Source organism: Teleopsis dalmanni, chromosome 1 (assembly GCF_002237135.1).
Source record: "Teleopsis dalmanni isolate 2A chromosome 1, ASM223713v2, whole genome shotgun sequence".
Lineage (NCBI taxonomy): Eukaryota > Metazoa > Arthropoda > Insecta > Diptera > Diopsidae > Teleopsis > Teleopsis dalmanni.
Genome location: NC_051846.1, coordinates 213,766,205 through 213,793,546, shown reverse-complemented (window position 1 = coordinate 213,793,546; position 27,342 = coordinate 213,766,205). Strand labels below are relative to the sequence as shown.

Sequence of the window (27,342 nt, the reverse complement as noted above, 5' to 3'; positions counted from 1 at the left end):
ATGTTCAAGTTGTTCAAATACCGATTTCTGCCTGATACCGATTCTTTATTTTTAGTTGTGTTTCAACAAATAATCGAACAATGTGAACTTCGATCACACTCGAACACAGTGAGGTTCTACCAAATGCTCGTAAAAGCGGACTCGGACATCGAAATACTCGAAGCATCAAACTTTTCGAATAATATTTGAATTTCTAGTTTCATACAAAAATTGTATGTATCACTATATTGAAATTTAATACAATATAAATAATAGAATACACTAATGCTATATTAATCAAGAATCCATATTCCAAATTCTCTTTCTCACGTTTCTATTATTTTGACAAACTTAATTTACTCTTTATTCATATCTAACAAGTAACTATCTTAAACATAATAATAGTTTCAAAAAAATATATCTTAAATCATATTTCAAATTTTTTTTTGCAGGTTTTTGGAATATATAATGAGATCAAAATCCATCAACAGTTTGAGATAAAGGCATTCAATATTGACATAATTGAAAATTACGCGTGAATAATCAGCAATAAAATTGATTTCATTGAACTGCAACATATCTTCATTATGTCTGGACTATCATCTTCTCTAGTGGGTTTTCCCACATCAGTCATTTGCTCTCAATGGCTTAACCTAACTGAGTGCAGTAATATAACAAGAAATATATTTCCTAGCAATAATGGTAGTTTCGGAAATTTGCTAGAAATGGATTTTGAAATGGAAGTAGACAATTGGCCTCTTGAACGTGTTGTGTCCACAATTGTGCCCGTATTTTTTGGTATTATTGGTTTTGCAGGATTACTCGGCAATGCATTGGTAATACTTGGTAAGTAGTCTAGAAATATTTTAATATATAAAAACATTGACAAACAATACAGAAAATGTACAATACAATAATGAATCATTCAATTAAGGTAAACTTAAACCTGATACCGGCGGTAGTTGCGGGATAGCCAATATTCAATGAATTAAAGTGCAGTTTTAAAAAAATTTTATAAAAATCAAGTAGTAGGATTTTTATTTATAAAGAATCTTAAAGATTTTTTATAAAAGCAGAATTTGGAATTTTTTTTTTCAAATTACATATCTCCCTAAATACATCATTTTAAAAGTCATATTAAAATTACTCTTTGTCCCATCTTGGGATGAGAGCTACCCGCAAAATCGTCAAAGCCAACTTTGTATGGTCCAGTATAGTCAAGGATACAGCAATTTTCATTTGGAGGTATGTTGTTTGCCAAAAATCTAAAGTCCAAGGCTAGTCCAAGTAGTCACAATAGACAATATTCACGGAGGTGACAAATTACTGGGAAGAAAGCATTGGTGTACAACTGCCTACCACCCTCAGGTCAATAGCATGGTGGAGCGGTTCCATAGAACATTGAAAGCAGGCATACGTTGTTACGTTTGCAGCAACTAGACCCTAATCCTTCCTTTAGTAATGTTGGGTCTCAAGACCCTTCGACTAAAGCAACAGAAGTCGAGCCCGTCTTCATAGACCAACGAAAAACCAGACATAAGATCATGCGCGCGGACAAAATAGTGCATTTTTCAGTTAAGTTGCGCACATTTAGCAAATAGAGCGCTAACAGCGTTGAAAGCGCGGTATCAAATGTGGTCCCCCCGAAAGGAAGGGATACAGTGCAGCACCAGATACGCCTAAAATTATGCTACACAACAGTCGCTCTTTACACAGCTCTTTTACGCGTCTCATACCATTGTGGCTAAATGCTCTTGAGGCTAAGAGGACGACAACATTCGGATACAACTAAATTACTTACGAATAATATAACAATTCTTATATATGATAAAAATAAGTTAAAACACTTTGTATTTCAAATCTTTCACAATTATTATTTTCTTTTCACTATAATTTTCTTATTCCAAAACCGAAAAAGTGCTTTACTACTAAATAAGTTAATTCGTCAACATTTTTAATTGTCAAGAAAATGGATATATGCAGAAGGCATTACTTAAAGTAGGACGTCATATGCTTTCATTTTTTTTAAATACTTAAGGATCTTAATACTCATAAGGTGTGTATTCCGTAAAATCCAATCAATGCACCATTATAGCGTTCATGAAAACAGATTAATCAATTTCAATTTACATGCAAATTCTTTTCAAAGAACTAAAAACCCGTCAAAAGTTATCTAAATATTCAGTAATGTTAGTTACTTACACAATAATATTCAGTTTCCTGAAGCTTATTAAAATGGAGTTCCAGTGCATATCTTTACAACTATTTTAATAATAGTTTTCCACAACTATTTATAAATGTCATCGTAGTTCTTTTTTTAGTAATTTTTTCTCTTTGTTATTAATTATTATTAAGAATACTGCTGCGAACGGTTCGTCCTTCATGAGGACTCTCTCCTATTCTTGAAGTATCTGTGCTATTGTTGGTGATTTTAAAAAATCAAGGTTATAAGTGTATGTGAAATGAACTACGGACGAAAATCCACATATATAATAATTTTTGTGTAAGCAAAAAGTATAATAGTGCGCAGAGGGTAAAGAGATTGTTGCAAAAGTAAAATTTAACAATGAAAATAATGCTCTGTTCAGGAATACCAATTTGTAGGCGTCGGTACTTTTGTATGTGAATTGCATGAGTAGGTACATGTGCCAGCGAGTGTAATTGTCTTAAGGTACCAACAACTAGCATTTACATTGGTACGAATAAAATAATACTTAAAAGCAACATTCAGTCACACTTGAAGCACTTGGCTAGCATCCACTAAACTTGTTGAAATGTTACTGAAAGAGGTTATACCTTGTTCTACTTTTGTTGTTTTGTGTGTTTTATTTAAATTCATAGTCCAAGTCTCCTTACACAGGTGTCGTCCACCCACTCCGTTCAATGCCTTATTCTAACAACGTGCGGATTATATACTTAGATATATACATATATGCGTAACATATGACTGCTTTATATTGTCATTGTATAAGTTGTGACAGGTTTGCATGATTGATTAGATGACTTTGGTGAAAAACGATCATGTAAAAATTTATCTGTAAACCATTTTGTGCAATCTCCATTTAATAGCTCCATCGCTGGAGATATGCATAGACAAAATGTATAAAAAATCCAGTACAAACATTAGTTAAGAAAATGTAAAGAAATCAATAAAAATTTATGAGTATATACAATTCATTATTATCGAAAACTGAGCAGTTTATAGCAATAAAATCGATTATTGTTTATCGTTAAAAACCAATTAAGAAACAATAATTTAATTGAATTTACGTCTTTTTAGAATTACAGTCAAACAAAATTCAAACACTATAACAGAATGCATCCATTTAATTATCTTATTATCGCAAAACTGTATACAAAAATAAACCAATTTTATTCATCATCTTAAGCTAAGTTTTTCAAGCCTTTATAATTATACTTATACTTATACTTATACTTATACTTATACTTATACTTATACTTATACTTATACTTATACTTATACTTATACTTATACTTATACTTATACTAATACTTATACTTATACTTATACTTATACTTATACTTATACTTATACTTATACTTATACTTATACTTATACTTATACATATACTTATACTTATACTTATACTTATACTTATACTTATACTTATACTTATACTTATACTTATACTTATACTTATACTTATACTTATACTTATACTTATACTTATACTTATACTTATACTTATACTTATACTTATACTTATACTTATACTTATACTTATACTTATACTTATACTTATACTTATACTTATACTTATACTTATACTTATACTTATACTTATACTTATACTTATACTTATACTTATACTTATACTTATACTTATACTTATACTTATACTTATACTTATACTTATACTTATACTTATACTTATACTTATACTTATACTTATACTTATACTTATACTTATACTTATACTTATACTTATACTTATACTTATACTTATACTTATACTTATACTTATACTTATACTTATACTTATACTTATACTTATACTTATACTTATACTTATACTTATACTTATACTTATACTTATACTTATACTTATACTTATACTTATACTTATACTTATACTTATACTTATACTTATACTTATACTTATACTTATACTTATACTTATACTTATACTTATACTTATACTTATACTTATACTTATACTTATACTTATACTTATACTTATACTTATTCTTATACTTATACTTATACTTATACTTATACTTATACTTATACTTATACTTATACTTATACTTATACTTATACTTATACTTATACTTATACTTATACTTATACTTATACTTATACTTATACTTATACTTATACTTATACTTATACTTATACTTATACTTATACTTATACTTATACTTATACTTATACTTATACTTATACTTATACTTATACTTATACTTATACTTATACTTATACTTATACTTATACTTATACTTATACTTATACTTATACTTATACTTATACTTATACTTATACTTATACTTATACTTATACTTATACTTATACTTATACTTATACTTATACTTATACTTATACTTATACTTATACTTATACTTATACTTATACTTATACTTATACTTATACTTATACTTATACTTATACTTATACTTATACTTATACTTATACTTATATTTATACTTATACTTATACTTATACTTATACTTATACTTATACTTATACTTATACTTATACTTATACTTATACTTATACTTATACTTATACTTATACTTATACTTATACTTATACTTATACTTATACTTATACTTATACTTATACTTATACTTATACTTATACTTATACTTATACTTATACTTATACTTATACTTATACTTATACTTATACTTATACTTATACTTATACTTATACTTATACTTATACTTATACTTATACTTATACTTTATACTTATAACTTACTTATACTTATACTTATACTTATACTTATACTTATACTTATACTTATACTTATACTTATACTTATACTTATACTTATACTTATACTTATACTTATACTTATACTTATACTTATACTTATACTTATACTTATACTTATACTTATACTTATACTTATACTTATACTTATACTTATACTTATACTTATACTTATACTTATACTTATACTTATACTTATACTTATACTTATACTTATACTTATACTTATACTTATACTTATACTTATACTTATACTTATACTTATACTTATACTTATACTTATACTTATACTTATACTTATACTTATACTTATACTTATACTTATACTTATACTTATACTTATACTTATACTTATACTTATACTTATACTTATACTTATACTTATACTTATTCTTATTATCAGCACCCAGCATATTTACTATCTTCAAGTCTTAAATATTACAATATAGTTTAATTATAAGTCAAGTAAGAGCATATATAAAATAAGTACCACTTATAATATCCACAAAAACATATTGGCCACAGACCTTTTAAGTCAAGCAAAATATTGGCATCGCAAGGTTTTCAAGACGAAGAATCAAAAATTGTTGTATTTTTACATTTATTTATTTTTAAAATGCAATTACTGATTACACTCTCATAAATAAAAAACGAATATATAAAAATATGAATAAGTTTATACAGATATTAAACTGAAGTTTAGAAAAAACGCTTGAGCAATAGATACATCAGCATCGGAACTGCAAAGTATTGGCTGGTGAATTCAAATTTTTGTTTTTTGACAATTTATTCGTATTTGTTATTTTATTTTGTGTTTATTCACAATTTAGCTTTCTGATTTGGGAGGCTATGGGTTTTATAAAAACACTTTCTTCACGCAGTTACTGAAGTACTCGGGAGTAGGTTCATTTTATTGCCGGAAATATATTTCCTGTTTCCGCTCTAAAATTGAGACACGCTGTATTGAATTTAAAGCTTAAATTAGAAGTGAACTCCTAATTTAACATTTTAAAGTAAATTTTTATATTTGAGTTTTTTTCAATCGCTCCTAAATTTATTTCATTGATGAAAATTTAAACTATCTACCTTTAGTTATTATTTAACAAAATTTAATAAGTAAGTTCACTATGTGGAGTTAACAACTAATTCTTCAAAGAGCAATCAATAAATATACTCGTATACATCGTTAACTAATATATGTTTTAAAACATTGCACTTAATTATTAATTGCTAAATGATTAACGTGTTAATAATTTTTGCTAATAATATTCGAATTTATTGACAAAACATCATCAAAATCATTAATATCAAAATAGAGTAATATTAAAGAGCGGACTAATCCAAACAATTTAAATTTCTACTTTTAAATACGAAACATCTACAACTGAGGATATTATAGCCTCTTATAGAAATAATTTCTTCAATTTTTTATTTGCTCAGACACTTGCAATACTGATCTGCTTGGAGTACATACATGGATTAATTTTCATGACAGCAATAAATAGTCATCGGCTCATATCATTCAGGATGTTTACCCTCAATTCTATTCAGAAAATCATGGTCAGCTTTTACGAAAGATTTTCCTCGCCAGAAAAAACGAACTAGCACAACAGGCCCACATAGACCTGTTTTGCATTTTTTAGACCCTAGACCCTAATGCTGATATACATATGCCATTGAAAATAATAATATTGGTTGGTAGGTTGCATATAACTTCTATGTACCACATTCTTCGCAAGAACTCTAGTATAGAAGAGTAGAGACTAATCCATACCGCCAAATTTAGATAATTTAATAGGTCTTTCGTCTTAACCGATGAACAGTCTGATAAATTGATGGTTTAGTAGTTTAGAAGTCTCTTCCTAAGAACATATAAATTATAATAATATTTATAGTCTTATATTTATTTATATATGAATAAAAATATATAATATTATTTTATTACAGTGGTCATTGCTAATCAACAAATGCGTTCTACAACTAATCTGCTAATTATAAATCTTGCCGTATCCGATATTCTTTTTGTTACATTTTGCGTACCGTTCACAGCAACTGATTACGTACTGCCAGAGTGGCCATTTGGAAATGTATGGTGCAAATTCGTACAGTACATGATTGTAGTGACGTGTCATTGTAGTGTTTACACTCTAGTACTTATGTCTTTTGACCGATTTTTGGCTGTAGTACATCCTGTCACTAGTATGTCTTTACGTACGGAGAAGAATGCTATGTTGTAAGTATCTTATCTGTCTTATGATCTTATATATGATATATATAAAAGAATTCAATAACAATTTTGCCGTATAAACTGATGTTACATTATTAATTTCGATGATATTAAAAATTATTTAACATACTATAATTGTTATATATCTTTTCCTTATAACACTATAGAGCAATATTTTTAGCCTGGGTTTTAATAGTAACTACAGCTGTTCCAGTCGCATTGGCACATGCAGTACGTATTTACCAATTTCGCGGACATAATTATACTGCTTGTGTATTTTCTACAGAAGAGGAAATATGGAGCTTACTCGGTTTTCAGGCAAGTAAAGATAAAACATGCTTCAGCAAAGAACATAGAAAAAAAATACAGATAATTTATAATTTCTATCTAGCTTAAAGCTATATCCTGTGTAATATAGTTAACGTACTTGTGATATGTCTTTGAGACTGCATCTATCGTTGTACTATTGTATCTTCCCCTTTCTGGATTCACTGAAGCTTTTCTTTTACTTTAGCTATATCAAGAAAAGTTTTTATTTTTTCTACATTCGTGAGTCAGTAGTATATAAATTTTAACAACACTTTAATGATATATAGGGATATTTCTGAATCTAACATACTTCATATAAATTCGTTGGTTACTGATAGCTTTAGCCAGTTCATTTGCCAGTTAATTGCTACATAAGGCTTAATTGCTCCAGTGTAAAATTAATTCATTCATTGACTGCAAATATTTTAGTTTGGAATACTGAAGCTATTCTTGCTAGACTGATAAAAATTTAATACTCTGGGTTTTAGATTCTTGAGCTTTGGCCTTGTTTAGTTTTAAAGCAATCTGTAGTATTGATTCTATTCTTTTCCACCCGATTCAATGTGGTATAATAGTGACATATTTCCTGATTATTATGAATTTTGGGGATCATGTGATCTAGAGGCATCTCAAAGTCTTTAACTTGTTTTAATTTAACCAACAAGCATAGATGTCTTTTGCTAATCACTCGATCTTTGTTTACTAGATCACTGGCATATAATCTGTATACACTGTTGAATGCTTCAATCTGAACTTTGCTGATCTTATGGGCATAATGGCTAATAAGATATTTAGCACTACTGTTAAAGTTATGCTTAGACAAGCAATTACTAATCTCTGTATCATGCCAAGTTTGCTAGCAGTGGTAGTTTCCAGAATATTTTTCCACCAAATTAGTGTCTCACACGTCTTGTCCGTAAAATAACTATAAAATACAATCTACTCAACTTCATAATTAGTGTTGTTAAAAAAACATCTCATGTACCTCAATCAACCTTACTAGTTTGGAAGTGCAATTACAATATGGTAGATCAACTCTTTTAATAATCTCTTTTTCTACAGAGGGGGTTATATATAGTCGATAACTAAAGGTCGATGTCTGAAATATCTTCGCAGCATCGCCTAAGTGTAGAAAGTGTAGAAACTCCGGCTTCTTTGTTTTTTTTGGATTTAATAAAAAGCGTTCGTACTTTCTTTCTCAAATTGGTTAGGTGCTTGTTTCTCCAAAGATTTTGCTTTTTAAAAATTTTACTTTTAATAAGACAATTTTTTTCAAATGCAATTATTACGAATTCTTTGAGTAATATTGATACCGTTTCCAATCTGTCTATTTACTTCCAATCCGTATCTAGTATATTTTGTAGATTATTACTGGTAGTAGAAACTGGTAGTAGAAACTGTTCTAGTCGGTTTCTCTTTTGGGTCTAATGATAATGTTGTGAGTTCCCTGTATGGCATATACCCTAATTGAAAGCGTTTGTTTCTGTAGCCAGAACACGATGATTCAGTACATTTTCTGAAATGGTAAAGGAGATATTAATTACTTTCTATCTTACTACTTTGACGAAATGACTGCTATCTACAAATATTCGTTACACATATTCGAGACTGGAGACAATATAGAGTTAAAAAGTGATTCACCTTTGAAGTTGATATTGATACTAGCATTACTTATTTGGTTGAACAATGCGAAATAAAGTGCGGCCATATTAAATGCCACAACTATTCTTAAGTAGATAGTGGAACTTATCAACATGCATCTGAAACCACTCAGTTATTATATGCATGTTTATCTGATAGGATAACATAACCTGTGCTGCCGTACCAACCTGTGTTGCTGTACAAACCTGTGGTATATCTATCTGGGATAACAGAGGGATTATCTGATCTACTACTTTTTATCGTATTTTGTTCTTTAAACTTCCTAATTAAAATACTGAATTTTTGTTAATTTTTTTTAGGTTTCATTCTTCTTGTCTTCATACGTAGCTCCCTTAACCCTGATTTGCTTTTTATATATGGGTATGTTAGCGCGCTTATGGAAAACTGCACCTGGCTGTAAGCCTTCAGCAGAATCACGGTAAATATGATGAAATTTATTTTATATATACATTTTTCTTATATTATAATAATAAATTTAGAAAAGGAAAGCGCCGAGTAACTAGAATGGTTGTTGTTGTGGTGTTAGCGTTTGCAATATGTTGGCTTCCAATACACGTAAGTATAAGCTCGTTCTTGTTATAACTATATATAACTATTTACTATATTTATATGATGAAAATTGTCAATTTGATATACCTACATACACCAATCACGCGATTGTTTTATTTTTGATAAATATTAATTATTAACAAAACTTAATTACATTTAGAGCCTGTTTGAATCAGGCAATATTGGAGATAAGGAAGTTTTAGGATACATTATACATTTCCGTATGATGTATAAACACTATACATTTCCGGATATATTAAAAATGAGCGACATTAATTTATTATTTATGCATATACATATATATAAGGACTCGTTGTCGTTGTAGTCCGACAATAAAATAAATTTTATATTTTTATTTATTTACTCGTTCATATTATTTTCTTTTTCTTTGATTTACTTTTGTAAAATTGCGCGGTAAACAGAATAGTATCGTAAGAATAACATCAATTTCGATATTAAACATGCAGGAATATATATATCTCATTACTCGCGACAATTTACGAACTCATTATACACTGTAAACAGTCCTATAACAGTGCGTTGAAAGCTCCTACTGTGCACATACTGTAAATTTAAATTAAATAACTTTTTGAGCTGATCTCAGTTCAGATATTTTGAAAAGATAACAATTGAACTCTTTTAAATTACTTTTCAGGTCATTCTTGTTTTAAAAGCTTTAGGCATGTACAGCAGTACTCATGTAAATGTGATAATACAAATAATTTCCCATGTGTTGGCATATACTAACTCATGCATTAATCCGATACTATATGCTTTTCTATCAGACAACTTTCGGAAAGCGTTTAGAAAGGTATAGATAAAGAAGGTCTAATTAACTTATTTAGTAAATAATACAATTTATTTAGATCGTCTGGTGTGGAAGTCCTCCACTTGTTATAACAAATCAACAAATTACTAAGACCACTCGCACTACTGGAAACGGAGCTTCTAACATAGACATGCTGTAATTGAACGTTTATATTAAGAAATTTAATATTAAATAAATTTGAAACTAATATAATTTGAAATCCTTGTGCAAAACTGTATATATATTATTATATTATTATTAGAACGTAAGATTAGACCAAATTTCAATTAGCATCGGGCATCAATAATTTTTCTAAATGTCAGTTTTCGTACGAATTAACATATATTAATTGTAAGATAATGTTTAGAAAAAAACCAAATGTTTGTGTATTTTGTTAACTTTCATTTATTTTAATAATTGATAAATACAAGTATTTTATGATAACATAAAATGAAAATATTTAAGCGTATCAAAGTAAAATAATTATAAAATAATGCTTCAGATTAAATTTTGAATTAAAAAATATTTTAGGTCAATTTACTTTTAATTTGTTAAAAATAATTAAGTATTATACTCCCTTGTGTGATCGCTTGCTAAAATTAGCATTTGCGCATTTTTCTCTGGACAAAGTACGTTTGTTGCCAACGGCCCGCGCCTATTATAATTTGTGTAGATCATGATACTTTTTTACATAGATAAAAATATCTGTAATGAGCTTTTATCAGAACTATTATACCATTGCCAAGCGGATTGTTTGTTACTGTAGCAGTCCATATTTAAAACTCCAAGAATTCTTCTTTCAATAAGAATTAAGTTACCAAGGACAAAGAACGAAGACTGATTGCGGGAAATTGGAATAATATGGATAGTTATGGATCGGAGTAAATGTGTTGATGGAGACTAGAAATTGAATCAATCTAATATATAGGATCAAGTTTGCCGTATCAATATGGTGGAGTTACAAATCACATTTAAATTACCATCTGCGGCGTCTTCTGATCTTTTCACAAGTTAGTAATGCTAGATAAGCAGTCAACAAACGATTTCAACATGCTACTCAGACTTTTCAACTTGCCTTACTCCATTGTAGAGTATGTAAGCGCTCTATTTAAAACGTTGTTAAGTATTTTCATATTGTTTTTCTCGGGAATCACCAATAGAATTAAGCATGGTGTTAGTCCTATTTCCGAAAAAAAATGCCTACTGCGAAAATTGTGAAGTTAGTAGTCTATGTCTTGTGGTCCTGACCTATGGTAAAGATTGTGCAATTCTCTATATATGTCATGTCTCTAATTTGTGCTGTAATCAAGAATTTCAGATGTATAAATCTGAAACAGAAACAATGGTTTCTGTTAATTAACTAATCATTAATTAACTCGATAATTTGAAACTTATTTTATTCAAACGATTTTGAGCTCATTTTAGTGTTAAAACTATACTTCCGTTTTTATCATATGAGTAATGATTTCATGAAATAGAAATAAAGCAGTAGAGGTATTAATTTTTTATTTATATAGATGTCTCTTCTTGAAACATAATTTTCATTTTCATTTTAATTTAATAGTGATATTCGGCTAGGTTATTTTTTTGTTTGTTCATAGAAAAAAAGAAAACATAATAAAAGATGACACTAAAGTAAATTTACACAGCATCGGACCACACAATGTTTATAGTGGCATAAATTGTGTTACAATAACTCGTATAACGCTAGCAGGAAGGGGAAGACCACACACTTGTAGCGTTCTGCAACAGGTATAAGCTGGTATATTCACTAATTTATTGGCTTGTTTGTTCGAAAATTGCACAAATTTAGAATATATTAATGAAGTCGTTTGTTCAAATGAGCAAAGATTTTTCACCTACGCGTCCGTAATGAGCAGGACCGATTAATTTATGATAAGAGCTTGCGCAGTACATGTTCGTGCATTGGCAGTTATGTTTGAAAATATTATGGCATTGAGTTCTAACTTTAGTCAAAACTTTACTGTTGGCTTGTTCGCTTAGTGTGGCTCTAGATTTAAAACCGTCAATAAATTCACTTGTTTCTTCCAAAGCAAAGGAATTAATATTACAACTGAAGCCAAAATATTTAATAACATGAGGTCATTTTCTTTTTGTCTGTTTTTATATATATTACAAATTGAAATCACTAGGACTGAAGATAACTTGGAATTAATTTTGCGCGAAAGGTAAGGATGTCAAATTAAATTTGTTTTTCAAGTAAATGCATTTTAATTTTAATAACTAAATAAGAAATATTATTCAACCTTAAAACTAATATATATTTAAAAATAAAATTTAAACCAAACGCAACATTTAATTATTATCTTTTACGTAAGAACACAATCTGATTGGCAAAACGTATGGCACCGCGAAACTCATTCTCGTTGCAGAGAAAAACTTGTGCAACAATTATATTGGGCCTGTGAGAAAGATATTTACCGCCTTACACGTCGCAATCGAAACAACAATGGCGAAACAGTTTCAAAGCGTGGACAACGTAATTTTCCAAGTTATATTTTGTCCTTTTATTAATTTTTTATCGATATTATAGCGTTTTACTCTTTACACTGGCTTTATGGAAATTATTCAGACAATCTAATGGTTAGAACAAGACGTATTGAAAAGGATCAGTCGATTACTAATGAATGCTGCACTAAAGCGGGTTGCACTTGGGAGGAGTATGCTGAATATTGTCCCACAAACAAGCGTCGGAATCATTATTAAAAACTTTGAACATATGTTTCAATATGCACGTATTTAAATCTATGGAAACTGCAGAACCCTCTAGATATAAAAAAAATTTGGTTTAAATTTATTTAAAATCTCTTTCTATGCATCGGATTCAGTTTAATATAACATATCCTCTTACAACATTTATTTTCAAATAAAGAAAGAGATTTGAATCGTGATTATGAACTTAATAACAGGAAATACAGTTGCTTGAAAGAAAACGTTGAATCAAGCTACATATAACGTTACGGAATATACATAATATTAAAGAATACCAAAATTTTATTTTAACTAATTAATTACCTTCCTTTTTTTTTTTATTGAAACAATACAAAAAGTACAAAAAAAAGTTTCCTATCACAGCAACTACTCATTTCTGACCAAGGAGTTTTATTCATCTTACACAGGAAGAAATAAAGCACGTTTTTAAGATTGTATAATAGGAAAGTGCTATTGCAAAAAAATTCATAATAGCATCATCTACACTCTTAAAATATAATCACATTTTCATCAATAATTGTTGCTGTTGTCAGTTTCTTAAAAATTCAATTTCTCAATCTTATATGCAATCATTTTATTCTTTAACATCTCGTTAATGGTTAATATCATTCATAATGTTTTTACTTGAACTTCCTCATTTCTTGCTTAATATAACTGCTAAATTAAATATCAATTAGTGCGTTTATTGAATTGTTGTTGTATAAGTAATATCTGTTGCTTCAATCAGATTCAAGCTTTATATCATATTTTCATTTTTTTGCTTTATACAATAAAAAAATGCTTATAAACAATTAAAAACAAATTAAGAATTATATAGTATCTCCTGTATACGTAAATTAGTTATTATAAAAGTTAATACGATAAAATTTAAAAAAATACAACACAAATTTAATAATTTATTATATTGGTAAACCCACATATATTTAATCTATCATTATAATAAATATAATATAAAACTTAAAATCTAGTAAGCAAAATTTCTTAAAAATCGGCAAACGTATTGACTTAATATGAATATTATAGTGGCGCATACAGCTTATAATTCTCGTGTTCTTTATTATATTATTTAGGTTGTTTATTAGTATAAATCGAAAATTGTAAATGTTAAACATTAACAAATAAACTCTTAGTAATAAATAGTTCCAAAAGTATTCATACAAATATTTATTTATCAAAATTATGTGCATGATATTAAAAATCCATAAGTTTAAACATGAAAACATTTCTGAAATTATAAATACTTTGATTTGTCTTCTTCATTATTTTGAAATAATTTAGCATTGCCAGTTGCAAAAAATCATCACACAAAGTTTACAACTAAAGCCGTTGATTATCTTTCAGTTTGTTATTATATTCAGTGCGAGTTTGAGTAAATTGATGGTAAATTGAGGAAAACAGTAAAATATGTCGGTATAGCAGCGAATGTTGGTATTTACCAGAATTTCGAATTGGGTAAATTAGATAAAACTTAGGTAAATTAACTGTTATTATTGTGAAAATATTATAAGATTTTAAATAAATAAATAAATATATTTAAAAAGTTTTAACCAAAAATAATATTTAAGTCCAATATATAAATTAATAAATACATATTTACATAAATGCAGTGGAAAAAATCTGTAGGAAATTTCAATTTACCTTTCCTCACTTTGCTCGAACTCGTGTACGAAAAGCTTTAAGTTAAAAAGCACAAAAACTCTTTGTACGGTTAATCAATTTCATTTTCATTTGTTTGTAATTTTAGCAGTCAAAAATTTTTATTTTGCATTGAAAGCAACAAAATTTGACATCCAAAATTATATACATGACAGCTAAAATTACGAAAAAAAATTTTCATGTGTATTTAGTATTAGCTATAATATAATAAAACCAATATTTCACACATTAAGAACAATATTTTAAACAGGTCGAATGACTGCCACGAAACATCGTACAAGATTTTGGCTGTCATTTGGAAAACACGATAAGTAAATATATATATTTGGGTTTTTCTTATATTTTCATACGACAACGTTTATCAGCTATGATATCGATGGGATATATAATTTTTTATAATTAAACCTCATGGTGTTACCATATCTTCTTTGCCTGAATGTTCTGAAAATGATTGATCAATAATTTCGATACTTTGAATCAGAGAATATCTTTGTTTTGAATTGTTATTAAAATGTTAAAAAAAATTTATGGAATGTTAGTATTCGAAAAAATCGTTAATGTATTATAGAGGTTAATGCGAGCTGATTTAGTACACCCGTTTACCAGTCTCTACATCATTTTAAATTTTTATAACACAAGTTTAACAAATTTAGTTAATTTAATGTGGCAACGTCAATATTGACAATTCGATAGTATAAAAAAAAAAATAAATGGACGCCGTAGTCAAAGCAGGACGTTTGTGTAGTTTTTTAAGTCAGATATAAAAAATCTGACGCAAATCGTGCAAAATATAACTATATAAACTGCTTTTCAGTGACTATACTTTTAATAAATAAAATTTTCCTATAAGTGTTCATAAATTTATTTAAACCGCCATTTGTTCCTGGGGCTTTCAAGTGAAACCAATGATCTGGATGGTCAATCAAAAATTTGTAGGAAAAAGTTACATATATTATTTTCATCGGTTTAAAATAAATTCAACGTTTAAATAACAGGACGATGTATGCCAATAAATTTAAAATGTTTTTTTTCGAGATCTAATGTTTTATTGCGTTATATAATTTTTGTAGTGAAACTTTATAATTTAAGTTCAAAGTGATGTGTTTGCGATATCATTTAATCTCCAAATACAACAGACTATTCTATTAATTAGACGAACATGTCAAATCCATATTCTTCAACTAACACGAATTCAACAACCGGTCATACACGACAAGTCTCCCAACAGAACAATTTATATACATCAACTAATACAATTCCTGCTTCTGTCGTTACAAATGCATTCTTAAACACAAGCATGCATAACACTGGAACTGTACCCAAAGAAAAGCAGATTAAAAATATCCGGAATGTGCAAACTCGAAAACCTCCTCCTACAATTGACACATTTTGGCCATGTATTTTGTCTGATGTCCGCGGTATTCAACAAGTCGATGCTAAACATCAAGCTCTACCACTTGCACGTATAAAAAAAATTATGAAACTAGATGAGAACGCCAAAATGATTGCTGCAGAAGCACCTTTGTTATTTGCGAAAGCTTGTGAATACTTTATTCAAGAGCTAACAATGCGAGCATGGATTCATACTGAAGAAAGTAAGCGGCGTACTTTGCAAAGATCTGACATTGCACAAGCGATAGCTAATTATGACCAATTTGACTTTCTAATCGATATTGTACCTCGGGAGGATATAAAACCTAGTACGGGAAATCAGAAAAAAGAAACGCATCTGCCAAGTTCCACTAGCGGTAGCACAGCTACAAACGTTACAACGGCCAATAGTGCGGTTAAAACGGAGCACGAAACAATAAACTATAATACAGTTACACCAGAAACATTACCGACTGGACCAAACCAGCAACCGCAATTACAAATATTACAACATCCATCGTCGCAACCACAACCTATGCAATATTTTATTACAATTCCAGGGCAACAATCGGGACAATCACAATTAGTACAGCAATTACAATTGCAACAATTACAAAACTCTGCATCGCCACAGTTAACTGGACTTAACTTGGTAACTCAGCAACCACAACAATTAATACTTACAGCTGGACCTAATGGTCAACTTACAGCCACACCAGCAACAACAGCAGCTATACAACAGCAGCAACAATCGGCGTTGCTACAGAATTTAGCTCAACAACAACAGCATATTCAACTTCTTCAGCAAGTTGTTACCCCAACAGGCGAATTAACAAATGTACCTGTGAGTACACATTAACGTTTTCAGTAAATGTATATATTTAACTTGTTTTTACTAGATAACCATTAATGCAAATCAATTGAATTTATTGCGTCTGCAAATGCAACAACAACAACAGCCACAACAGCAACAAATTATTTTGCCAACACAATTACTTTCCACTCCACAGCTGTTACAGTTGCAAAATTCTGCAAATACAACAAATACAAACAACAACACTTCGTCACATGCATTTCAATTACAACACAATCAGCAACAAAGTTCTGGAGGTACAAGTATATATCTAAATAATCCCCAAACAACTCAAACAGTGTCCGCACATCAAACAAACACAACATTAAGTACAGATCGCAACTTGGGTTCCTCATTTCGAACTAATTGCTAACCTTCGGTGTATCAGTACAACACACCATTGGCCACTTTATTGTAACAAAAAAGAACCTGTTTCTTTGGCTATACTCTAAATATACCGATATAAACATATCGTCAGTAATACCTCATTTATGATGTTTGTTTTATGTAACCTATTTATTTGATATATAAATTTTGTGTTATCAAAAATATATAAAAATGATTTAATATTCAGCCTAGTGCAAATGTGAAAAATTGTAAAAATCTTCTATACTATTTATTTTAATTTAATAATATAATATAATTTACCTGTCCAATTATTATCAGAGTATACTTGCTGGCAATGTGAATCTCTGTAAATGTAATGACGTTTTTCTAGTTCCACCGACAACGTTCTTATGTATACATTAATTTCGTTTCCTGTAAGTTTTTTGAATAGATTTCAGTTTATACGATTTATAATTAATGAAAATGTAAGAACAGTTGTTTATTTAGATGAAAATGTCGAAACACGAAATTAAAACAAGAAAATGAATCCTTATTTTTTTTCATGTTAAGCACATGCCAACTATTTTGTATATTATATTTAAAATATTAAACATTTAAATTATTTTTGCCATTCATGTGCATTGTCCGTAAGATGAATGCATGATATTTTGGTTGAGAAAAGATAATCATCTAGCCTGCTACTTGTGTATTTCATGACACAAGCTTTAATCCACTTAAGATATAAAATTTAATATTAGATAAGTTAGTTTTAGTATAAAACGAACATTAATTTTTTTCCTCATATCTATACCTGTTAAGTTTTTCATCTGAAGAACGTCAAAAATATAAATGAATGTAAAATTCAGTTGCAATAACAAAATAAAATGAAATAATTTTGTAATAATTAACAATTTTAATATTCAAAACAATATATCATTTAATTTATTAACAATTTTAATATTCCAAACAATATATCGTTTAATTTATTAATTATACCAAAATTTTGTAAATTATGTAAATAATTAAAGTAATAAAATAAACAGTTTTGTTAAAATTGTTTTATAATTTTTTAAAGTGATGAAATAATAATTATACTTATAATTACTTATCGTAAGATTGAAAAGGCAGCTTCTCAATAATTTTTCATAAATATATATTTTATAATATTAAATTTATTTTAATTTAAAAATTACTGGCTACGCTAAAATAATATAAAAATGTGGTTTTATTTTTTTCAGTAATGACAATTCAAATTAATTCCCAAAGAATTAGACAAAACACTGCATGTAAAATTCTAATTATTTTTTATGTTTATAAAAAATATACATTAAACTAAATGTAATATATAAATGCTGAAATATTTTACATTATTGCTTTTTTATTTAGAGCTGAAAAATCATTATTTCAGAATTTCAAAATCAGTACATCATAAAATTCAAATTTTTAGTATTTTGTTTTAAATGACATTACTACGAATTCCTAAAATCGTTAGTCGTTACAAAGATTTAAGTTTGTATAAATATGTTATGGCAATCATTAGTCTTTTCGTTTTGACATTTATAATAAATTTAGACAAAAGTAAAATCTTATAAATATAATAAGTATATAAAAGGTAGGTTATTCTTAAAAAATCCGCTTCTATTAAAATTGTATTACAAAATCGTTTGGTTTTTGTAATGATGCCTTTTTTATATTTGCTTTAAAATTTTGCACAACATTCCGTGCATCTTAATATAAGAAATTTAAAAGCTGTATATTTGCTTATAAAAAATAGTAAGACTGAATTTAATATCTTAAAAAGATATATACTTTAGATAATATTTGTACAAAATATTACCATAGATATTACCAGTCTATAAAACTTTTAAATGCAGTCATTATATTATTCGCTTAATATGTATATATGTTCAGATATTACTATTTGCTTTCTATTTGTTGATAAAAAATATGTTTATGTATGATAATACGTAAAATTTATAATAAGTTATGAAATTACTTCATATAGTTGTATATTCTATTGCTTATACTAGTTTTTTTTTCTAATCTTGCCACTCATTCTCATCTACTCCTTCCATTTCATCTTGCTCCAATTTGGTATTATACTCTAGACGCGCACTAACTGCTTTTTGAATCTGAATAAAAAGTATTTTTAGACAATAAATTGTTAATATTTTATAAGTATAAACGCTAAATATTTACTTGCTGTTGTTTTGTTTTTTCGTTTTCAGTTTTTACGACAAATTGTCCAGGGTCACTTTTTTTATGTTGGCACACTTGTATAGAAGATACTAAAAATAAACAGTTAACAAATTATTATAAAGTAAATAAACAAATATTTGTTATTTAAACTGTAAAACCAGCTTATGATTAATAAATATAAGCAAAATAAATTCATTTTATAATTATTTTCATCTCATTTACTTACAAGTATCCATGCCTTTAGGCTGAAGACTAATTTTTACCACTCTCTTATCGTTAGATGCAAACCAGTCGTCAGGTGACATAATAGGCTTCCATGTAACTCGTGTTGGAGGAAATAAATCATCTTGAAATAGTTCACTCTAAAAGTAATTTACTGTAAAATTAATACCACTTAATTTATTTAGCACGATATACCTTAATACGTGGAACGGTGAAACTGAGTGGCTCAATTGTAGTATTAGTTAATCGATAGGCTTTTGAAAATTCAACATTTGCAACATCACAATGATTTTTTGAAAGAAAACTTAACCCTTGATGCAATGAATTGCAACGATGATGGGACAAAGCACATATATACGGTTCTTCATCTGTAATTTCATAACAGTAAATAGTGGAGTCCCCTTTGCCAGTAACAAACAAAGTCGAACTATCTTCATCATAAAAGGGTATAAGTATAGATGGTGAAACATCTAAACTCATTGTATTAAGTGGTGTTGATAATTTATGTACATTATATACACTTATTTGACGTTCTGATACTCTAAACAATTAGAAAATTAGATAGAGAGATACAAAAAAATATTAAATATATATTACTTATCAAATCCTGTGCAAACTATGTACTGTCCTTCCAAAGCGAATGATATTCGAGCGCCCCGGGTACCTACAGGACCATTTCCTTCGAGAATTGCAATTTCCGACTTTCGAGGATTGAAAATGCGTATTTTACCATCCTTACACACCGATGCTCCTAATTTTCCACAAGGACTCCAAGCAAAGTCAAATATTTGATCTGTATGTCCTAATAACAAACACTTTTCTTCCATTGTATGTAAATTCCATATTTTTATAGTCATATCATAACTAGCGGTTAGTAATATATCTTCAGCTAATGGGTGAAATCTAATAAAATATATTTTGTCGAAATGAGCTACTAATTCTTTTTCATGAGCATTTGTAGGTTCTTTAAGACCACCATCATTAATATACCAAAGTTTGACAATGCCATCATCACAAGCTACTGCTAATCTTTTTGGATTAAAAGGATCCCACTGGAAATCCATGATATTATTTCCATTTACAAGAGATGGTATTACACCATCTGGCAGCCTTCCAGGCTGATTTAATTCAAAAATTGCTATTTTACCACCAGGCCCTGACAATGGTACTGCAACACGTTCATGATTTGCATGAAAACCATTACATTCTCCAGGTATTTGACGGCTAATATTACGAACATTCTCAATGTGTGTTGATTTGTGTCCAGGTGTGCCTTTCAAATGACGAAATTTCGAAACCCTACCGAAAACAGTCGATGTACGTTTAGTTGATGTTGTTATAGAAACATCGGTTGACGATTTCTTTATAATTCCACTTTCATTCAAAATATTTTTACGACGTTCTTCAGATAGTTTATCTTCTGGAACAGATATACGCTTTCCCTCTCCAGCATTTGTAATATAATTTTGATTGTTAGATGTTAAGTTTGCACTTTCAACTTTTGAGCTTTCGCGCCTTCTATAAATTTAAAATTAGAATGTTTTTTTCATATTTACAGCAAATTATTAATTTGAATTGATTTGTTATATGATACTAATTTATAATTTTTATTCATTTTATTAAATACATTTAAAATTTTTAATAAACTTACAATGGAACTGGAGAATGCATAGTTTTCTCTTCAATAGTACTCTTTGAACGATTCTCATACAAGCGGCGACGTTCTGCAATACTACTACGAGTTGTTGACAATCGTCTTAGATCAGCATCAGGTTTATCTTCACCCTCTGTGGAATTTTCTGATGACTCAGAGTTATTTTGTTCAAATATCTATAAAAACAAAACAAAAATAACAAAAAAGTTATATATAAATACCACATATTCTAAAAATAAAACAACCTTTTCTGTTGATTTAGTAAAGTCAGTTGAAGACTATCACCGCAATACACATAAGAAGCACGACGAAATAATTTAGGATATTTTTTTGTTAGTAAATAAACGATAATAAAGTCATTTTGTTATAATTTATTTATATAACTAAAATTTGTTTAGTTTCATACCTTTCTCCGTTCTGAAGTTGTTAGAGATTTTTCAATTTCATTTTTTTCATAGTCGTTCAACGGTTCTGCAAATTAATTATTAAATTATTATTGTAAGTAATTTAAAATAAATTATTATTAAATTTATTATATGTAATAATAAATAGGGACTAAATGTCTAATGCCTAAAATGAAACCCTCATTTTTTAACAGAACATTTTTCATTCTCTCCACAAAGTATAATTAAACATTTTCATACGAAAAGTTTAATACCAAAAGAAATTGGAGCCATATTGAATAATATTGAACCATATTGAAAGCAGATTAAGCATTTGCTTCAGCTCACTTAAAGGCAGACTAAATCAACAACAGCATCCTTGGACAAATTACAATATTCAGAGTACTAGAACAAGTTAAATCTAAAGATTCGACTATATTCAGAAACAAAAATGAATCAATAAAAAAAATATATAATTTACTTCATATCAACTTGCCTTTACCAAACAGATGTAAAATGTGGATTTACATGTGGAATATCTTGTATATGAACTTATAAATTGTATCAAACATCACATACTTATATAGTATAATCGATAATGCTAAAATTAACAATAGCTCAATTTACTGCTACAGTACTTATAATGCATTAATATGCTTTTATAAACTTTTAATATACAAAGTTTCGATGTGATTCAAAAATTATTATAAAGATTTTAATTAATACCAATAACGTACAAATTATATTGATTTTAATCAAGATTTGTGTAATATCTCATAAAACTTACTTTTAATTTCAATTTCAACAATTAAATCTGGTTTAGTTTGGTTATATTGACCGACGTTAATGTTTAACGATTCCAAATGATGAATATTTTCAAGCGAACCAGGTGCAACGGGAACTGAAAACACTTTGTCAAACGTAACATCACCGGAAGTACATGAAAATGGTTTTGGTCCGAGTCGAGGCTTTAAAGAAAATAAATACGTATATATAGATCTAAGATAAAATTATTATAATAACTATTTTAAATCTATCTATAATGCATAATCAAACTGAAATATATACATTTGTAAAAATCTAACAACTATTTGTATATATATACATATATATACAGCACATACTCTTTAATAAGTCGGTGATAAGTGTGCTGAGCTTTAAAATATTTTACTGGCTTTGATTAACCATAACCTTTAAAAGGTAAACATTTCTGGAAATAAAGGCTGAAAAGCGATATGCAGACTGCACAATTCTATGAACAGATTCAGAAATGGTTTATAGAGTTTTGTTTGGTACTCAGCAAACATGTTAAGTCACCAGTCCCCAACGCGAGTTTCAACTCCTAATTTTATGAACAAAACCATAATATAGTGATAGAGTATCACTGAATAAAAATGTACAAGATTGGTAATGTGATTACAATCACTAATGAATGCATTCAATAAATTTTGGAAAAACATTTGCATATGAAAAAGTCGGCAAGATGGGTGCCGTATGTATTCATTATAGATTAAAAAACATGCCCGTGTAAGCACTTCCAAACAATATTTGTAAATATTTCAGCGTACCTCAAGAGGTCCTGCGTCGATTTAAATATCATTATGCTCTGAAAACGAAAAAAAAAACAATAAAACTGTCTTATGAAGATATACCATCAGTGTCGAAGGTAATAGCTTCTGGCATTTTAATGACTATGTCAAAAAAGGTAAAAAAAGCAGCGTAAACGACGCTTTTATATAGACTAAAATGGATTATGTTGAAATATACATACATAGGTATATTTAAAAACAAGAAAATAATACTCCTCTTAGTTTTATAACCGACTCATCAAAGAGCACTCGTGCAACACAAATAAAACGTACAAATTATAAAAGGATATACATATATAGAGGATGTATGTTTAAAAAATAAAAACCCTTAACCTCAGTTAATAATAAGGGCACATGTGCATTGCATTTAAATGAAAAAGTAATGGATTCAGACATTGAAGAAATCTTCAGTTATAATTAAATAATAAACATTTGTCAATCGCTTAACTGCAAACACAAGAAAACACAAAAACATAAATTTAATGAAGTTAAAAAAGCAGCAGGAAACATACACACATAATACATATGTATTGATTCTGACACATCAAATATTAAAGAGCGAAATCTGTCCACTGATCTCAAGCCACATTCATCGTTATTATTGTACTTCTTGATTTGAATAAAAGCAAAAAGAATTTCACATTTTTGTCATCAGGCATTTTGTCAAATCAGACATCTTCAATGTCAAAAACATAAAAAAGTGACGGATTAAAGTAAAAGACATAAATGAAATAACAATTTTATAACAATCTAAAAAATATATAATCATTCCATGCAGAAAATCCGTGGCACACCTTGTATGATGAAATAGCAGCTATTCGCGGACGAGGTGTAGGTATGACATCATCAGAGCTTAGATGTACCGCATCGGGCAATGAGTTATTGCGCGATGTACGCGGCATGGGCTTCGGTGGAATAGTTGCACTGCTGTTGCTGTCCAATTGAAGTTGATATAATAGATTTGTAGAATTTATTTGTTCGTTTTCGCATTCAAGGGATATATCTGCAATTGATTCCTGATTGGATCTACTATTGTCTTTTTCAGAATCCGTTTTATATTTAGACTCATTTGTTTTTCTTGTATCATTTTTAGAGATTAAAAAACTCACATCATCCGTTTCGCTTTTTTTATCAACTTTTTTTTCATATTGCAGTAATTTTTTATCATTAATATGTTCATTGCTACATTGAAATCCATTGCAATTTATTGAAGTTACTGCCTTAGATAAGATAATATCTTTATTGCTAATATTTTCAATATTTTTCTTAAACTCATTTAAGTTTCCTCGATGTATCTTGATTTCATTATTTTTCACATAGTTACATTATATTAGTTATGTTAGAAAGAAAGACAAATATACAAAACATCAAATAAATAACAAACAAATTTATAGAATTATAAATAAGGAACATCTATTAACCCATTTAATATAAAAAATTAAATAAAGGCACTTACAACAATTGGAGCGTCTCCAAATGTACGTTTTCCGGGGTCTAAGCTTATTTTTGGTACTGATAAGTTATTACCATTAAACCATTCAACAGCATTTAATTCAGTTTTATAACCTGAAGTTTCTGGATATAAATCACTATGAAAATCTCTGTATGTCTACAAAACACAAAAAAAAAATAATAAGACTAATATATAATGGCTATAAAAAATTAAATCCAACGTACTTTTCTTGGTACTTGATACATTATAGGAATAACCATATTTGAAGTTAATTGTAAAATGCGGTTAACTTCTCCTTCCATCACTTTTAATGCGCGTTTCGGCACTAAACATGCTCCCTTAGTTTGTTCACCAGTATGACGTAAACCTTCAATAAGGAATGGCTCCTTTTCTGTAACCTCTAGATAGTTAATAGTTGTATCGCCCTTGCCAGCTAAAAATAACATATTTGTATCAGGATCATAAAGAGGTATTAATATTCCGGTAGAGCAATCCAACTCTAATGTCTTCTCCGGCACTGTAAAGTTGCGCAAGTCCCTTATTATAACTTGACGCAATCTAGCCGCATCAAAACCTGTACTAAGTATTCGATTTTGATCACCTAACCAAACTACTCGAGAATCCTTAATACTTTGATGCGACTCAGTAAATAATTTTATTGGTGAAGAATCCGTGCGAACATCCAAAATGCGAATAATTTTATCTTTACTACTTGTTGCTAATAAAGTTCCATCTTGCTTCCAGCTAGCGGATTGAATAACATCTGTATGTTCATTGTTGGCTTTACAAGAAAAGTATGAAAAATATAAACATAATTATAGGACTAATAGTTATTATAAAGCATATAAGTATATCTTACAATATAATTCAGATTGTGTTGTAATATCAAATAAAGTGACACAACCAGCTGCAGTGGAATATAAAAGACCATCAGCAGTCGGATGAAAACCAACAGTTTCGACACGACGTTGTTTATGTGAAAAAACGCATTCTGGATCAGATAAAGACACTTCCAATCCTTTTTCAGGAATGTGCCACAATTTAACCTTTATAAAATAATGTGTTTTTAATAAATAAAATACTAATTTTGATCAATATTACCAAACAATCTTGCGAAGCTGTTGCCAGTAATCCGTCATGAAAAGGTGAAAATTCTAAATCAGTAACAGTGTCTGTATGAGCTTGTAGTAATGGCATAGTCTTGCTCTTACGACCGCAATCATCAAGAGGAAGTACAGCAACACTTGCACCTGTGTGTTCCCAGTTAAAAGCCATAAATGCTGCCGATGCGGCAATGTTGTTGCCGAATGTTTGATAAGAACCAACACATATGTCACGTATACATGATTCTGGTTTTGGTACAATAGGTGCAGCATTTTTATATTTTGAAGCCTTAAACCTCCAAGCCATGATTGATTGTTGTAAGAAGTTATACTAAAATATGCAAAATGTATTAAAAAATTCCACATATGTATGTAAATATATATATACCTATGTATATGTCTACAAATATCTTATGGTATTAAGTAATTTTTCATTCAAGGGTTGAAGTTTCGAAAGAATTGATTTATTTTAACCACCACATATAAATAAGTTTAACAAACGTTCTAAAACACTGAAAGTGAATAAAGTTTTCAAAATATACATATGTGTACAATAAATATGCAGATCATTAAGAAATCAAATTAAATATTTTAAAACGGCTTTTTCCTCAAGTAAAATCATGCGCTTTGCGAACCCATTGAAGCGTCTTTATAAAAAATGAATTATTATTAAGCTTTAGATATAATAAATTAAACTGAATATTATACAATTATTACAATATCAATATCGAAACAAAAAAATATCTAAAAAATATTTTTAACACTTTCATTTCTTGTAGCTAAAACTATTGAAATATTGTAATTAAATTTATTAATATTCTTATTTAGAAAAGTACTAGATTCGATAAGTTAGATTATATTCTAAAAGAGGTATTATACAAAAGAGAAACCATTACTGTATTTATTGTTGTTTATTTTACAATCATTGAAACGACTTGATTCACTTTGGAATGTCTGATTTCTTTTCAAGTCAGAGCTAAGTTGCAATTTCAACGCAAATTTCAAACAACACAATTATCTTAAATTCTTTGCTAAATTTATTGCAAAAATTAGCATAAACAATATGAACAGCCACTTTTTAACTTCTATTCATCTATTCACTTATCAAATATTGAATCATCATTTTCAAAACAATTCGTCCAATTTACACTTTCTCTCAGTTGCGGTAAGCAACGCTAAGCCGAATACCAAACACACCCTTTTTTTGTGCAACCACAAAAGCATCAGAAATATCGATAAACTCGATTTATGAAACACAGGATTAAATATTTTACAATACAGGATTCGATTTTCACACCTTAATTATAT

General features: G+C 28.4%; 4 protein-coding genes across 8 annotated transcripts; 3 read left to right on the top strand and 1 right to left on the bottom strand.

Annotated features, from left to right (window-relative positions):
- Nucleotides 1-436: 436 nt before the first annotated feature.
- Nucleotides 437-10,784, top strand: LOC119671898 (allatostatin-A receptor). The gene is made up of 7 exons (XM_038082754.1): nucleotides 437-825; nucleotides 6,884-7,169; nucleotides 7,331-7,481; nucleotides 9,434-9,552; nucleotides 9,614-9,689; nucleotides 10,339-10,494; nucleotides 10,550-10,784. The coding sequence occupies exons 1-7, from the start codon at nucleotides 567-569 to the stop codon at nucleotides 10,649-10,651; spliced, it is 1,149 nt and encodes a 382-aa protein (XP_037938682.1). The 5' UTR covers nucleotides 437-566; the 3' UTR covers nucleotides 10,652-10,784.
- A 1,744-nt stretch (nucleotides 10,785-12,528) lies between these two features.
- Nucleotides 12,529-13,271, top strand: LOC119671899 (probable insulin-like peptide 7). The gene is made up of 3 exons (XM_038082755.1): nucleotides 12,529-12,680; nucleotides 12,831-12,991; nucleotides 13,046-13,271. Exons 1-3 carry the CDS (start codon nucleotides 12,589-12,591, stop codon nucleotides 13,216-13,218), a joined length of 426 nt encoding a protein of 141 aa, XP_037938683.1. The 5' UTR covers nucleotides 12,529-12,588; the 3' UTR covers nucleotides 13,219-13,271.
- Nucleotides 13,272-15,588: 2,317 nt separating this feature from the next.
- Nucleotides 15,589-17,677, top strand: LOC119671897 (nuclear transcription factor Y subunit gamma). The gene is made up of 3 exons (XM_038082753.1): nucleotides 15,589-15,881; nucleotides 15,951-17,095; nucleotides 17,151-17,677. The coding sequence occupies exons 2-3, from the start codon at nucleotides 16,040-16,042 to the stop codon at nucleotides 17,475-17,477; spliced, it is 1,383 nt and encodes a 460-aa protein (XP_037938681.1). The 5' UTR covers nucleotides 15,589-15,881; nucleotides 15,951-16,039; the 3' UTR covers nucleotides 17,478-17,677.
- A 917-nt stretch (nucleotides 17,678-18,594) lies between these two features.
- LOC119671895 (coronin-7) lies at nucleotides 18,595-27,342 on the bottom strand. 5 transcript variants are annotated; one of them, XM_038082747.1, is made up of 16 exons: nucleotides 26,931-27,342; nucleotides 26,423-26,546; nucleotides 26,033-26,365; nucleotides 25,791-25,977; nucleotides 25,156-25,712; nucleotides 24,935-25,087; nucleotides 24,273-24,773; nucleotides 22,677-22,857; nucleotides 21,913-21,977; nucleotides 21,752-21,784; nucleotides 21,504-21,682; nucleotides 20,450-21,370; nucleotides 20,048-20,393; nucleotides 19,857-19,992; nucleotides 19,631-19,719; nucleotides 18,595-19,563 (listed from the first exon to the last, which is right to left on the bottom strand). In XM_038082747.1, exons 3-16 carry the CDS (start codon nucleotides 26,339-26,341, stop codon nucleotides 19,471-19,473), a joined length of 3,750 nt encoding a protein of 1,249 aa, XP_037938675.1. In that variant the 5' UTR covers nucleotides 26,342-26,365; nucleotides 26,423-26,546; nucleotides 26,931-27,342; the 3' UTR covers nucleotides 18,595-19,470. The 5 variants fall into 5 exon arrangements, with proteins under 5 accessions (XP_037938675.1, XP_037938677.1, XP_037938678.1 ...); XM_038082749.1 differs by lacking the exon at nucleotides 21,752-21,784; XM_038082750.1 differs by lacking the exon at nucleotides 24,273-24,773 and having other exon boundaries at nucleotides 26,931-27,339.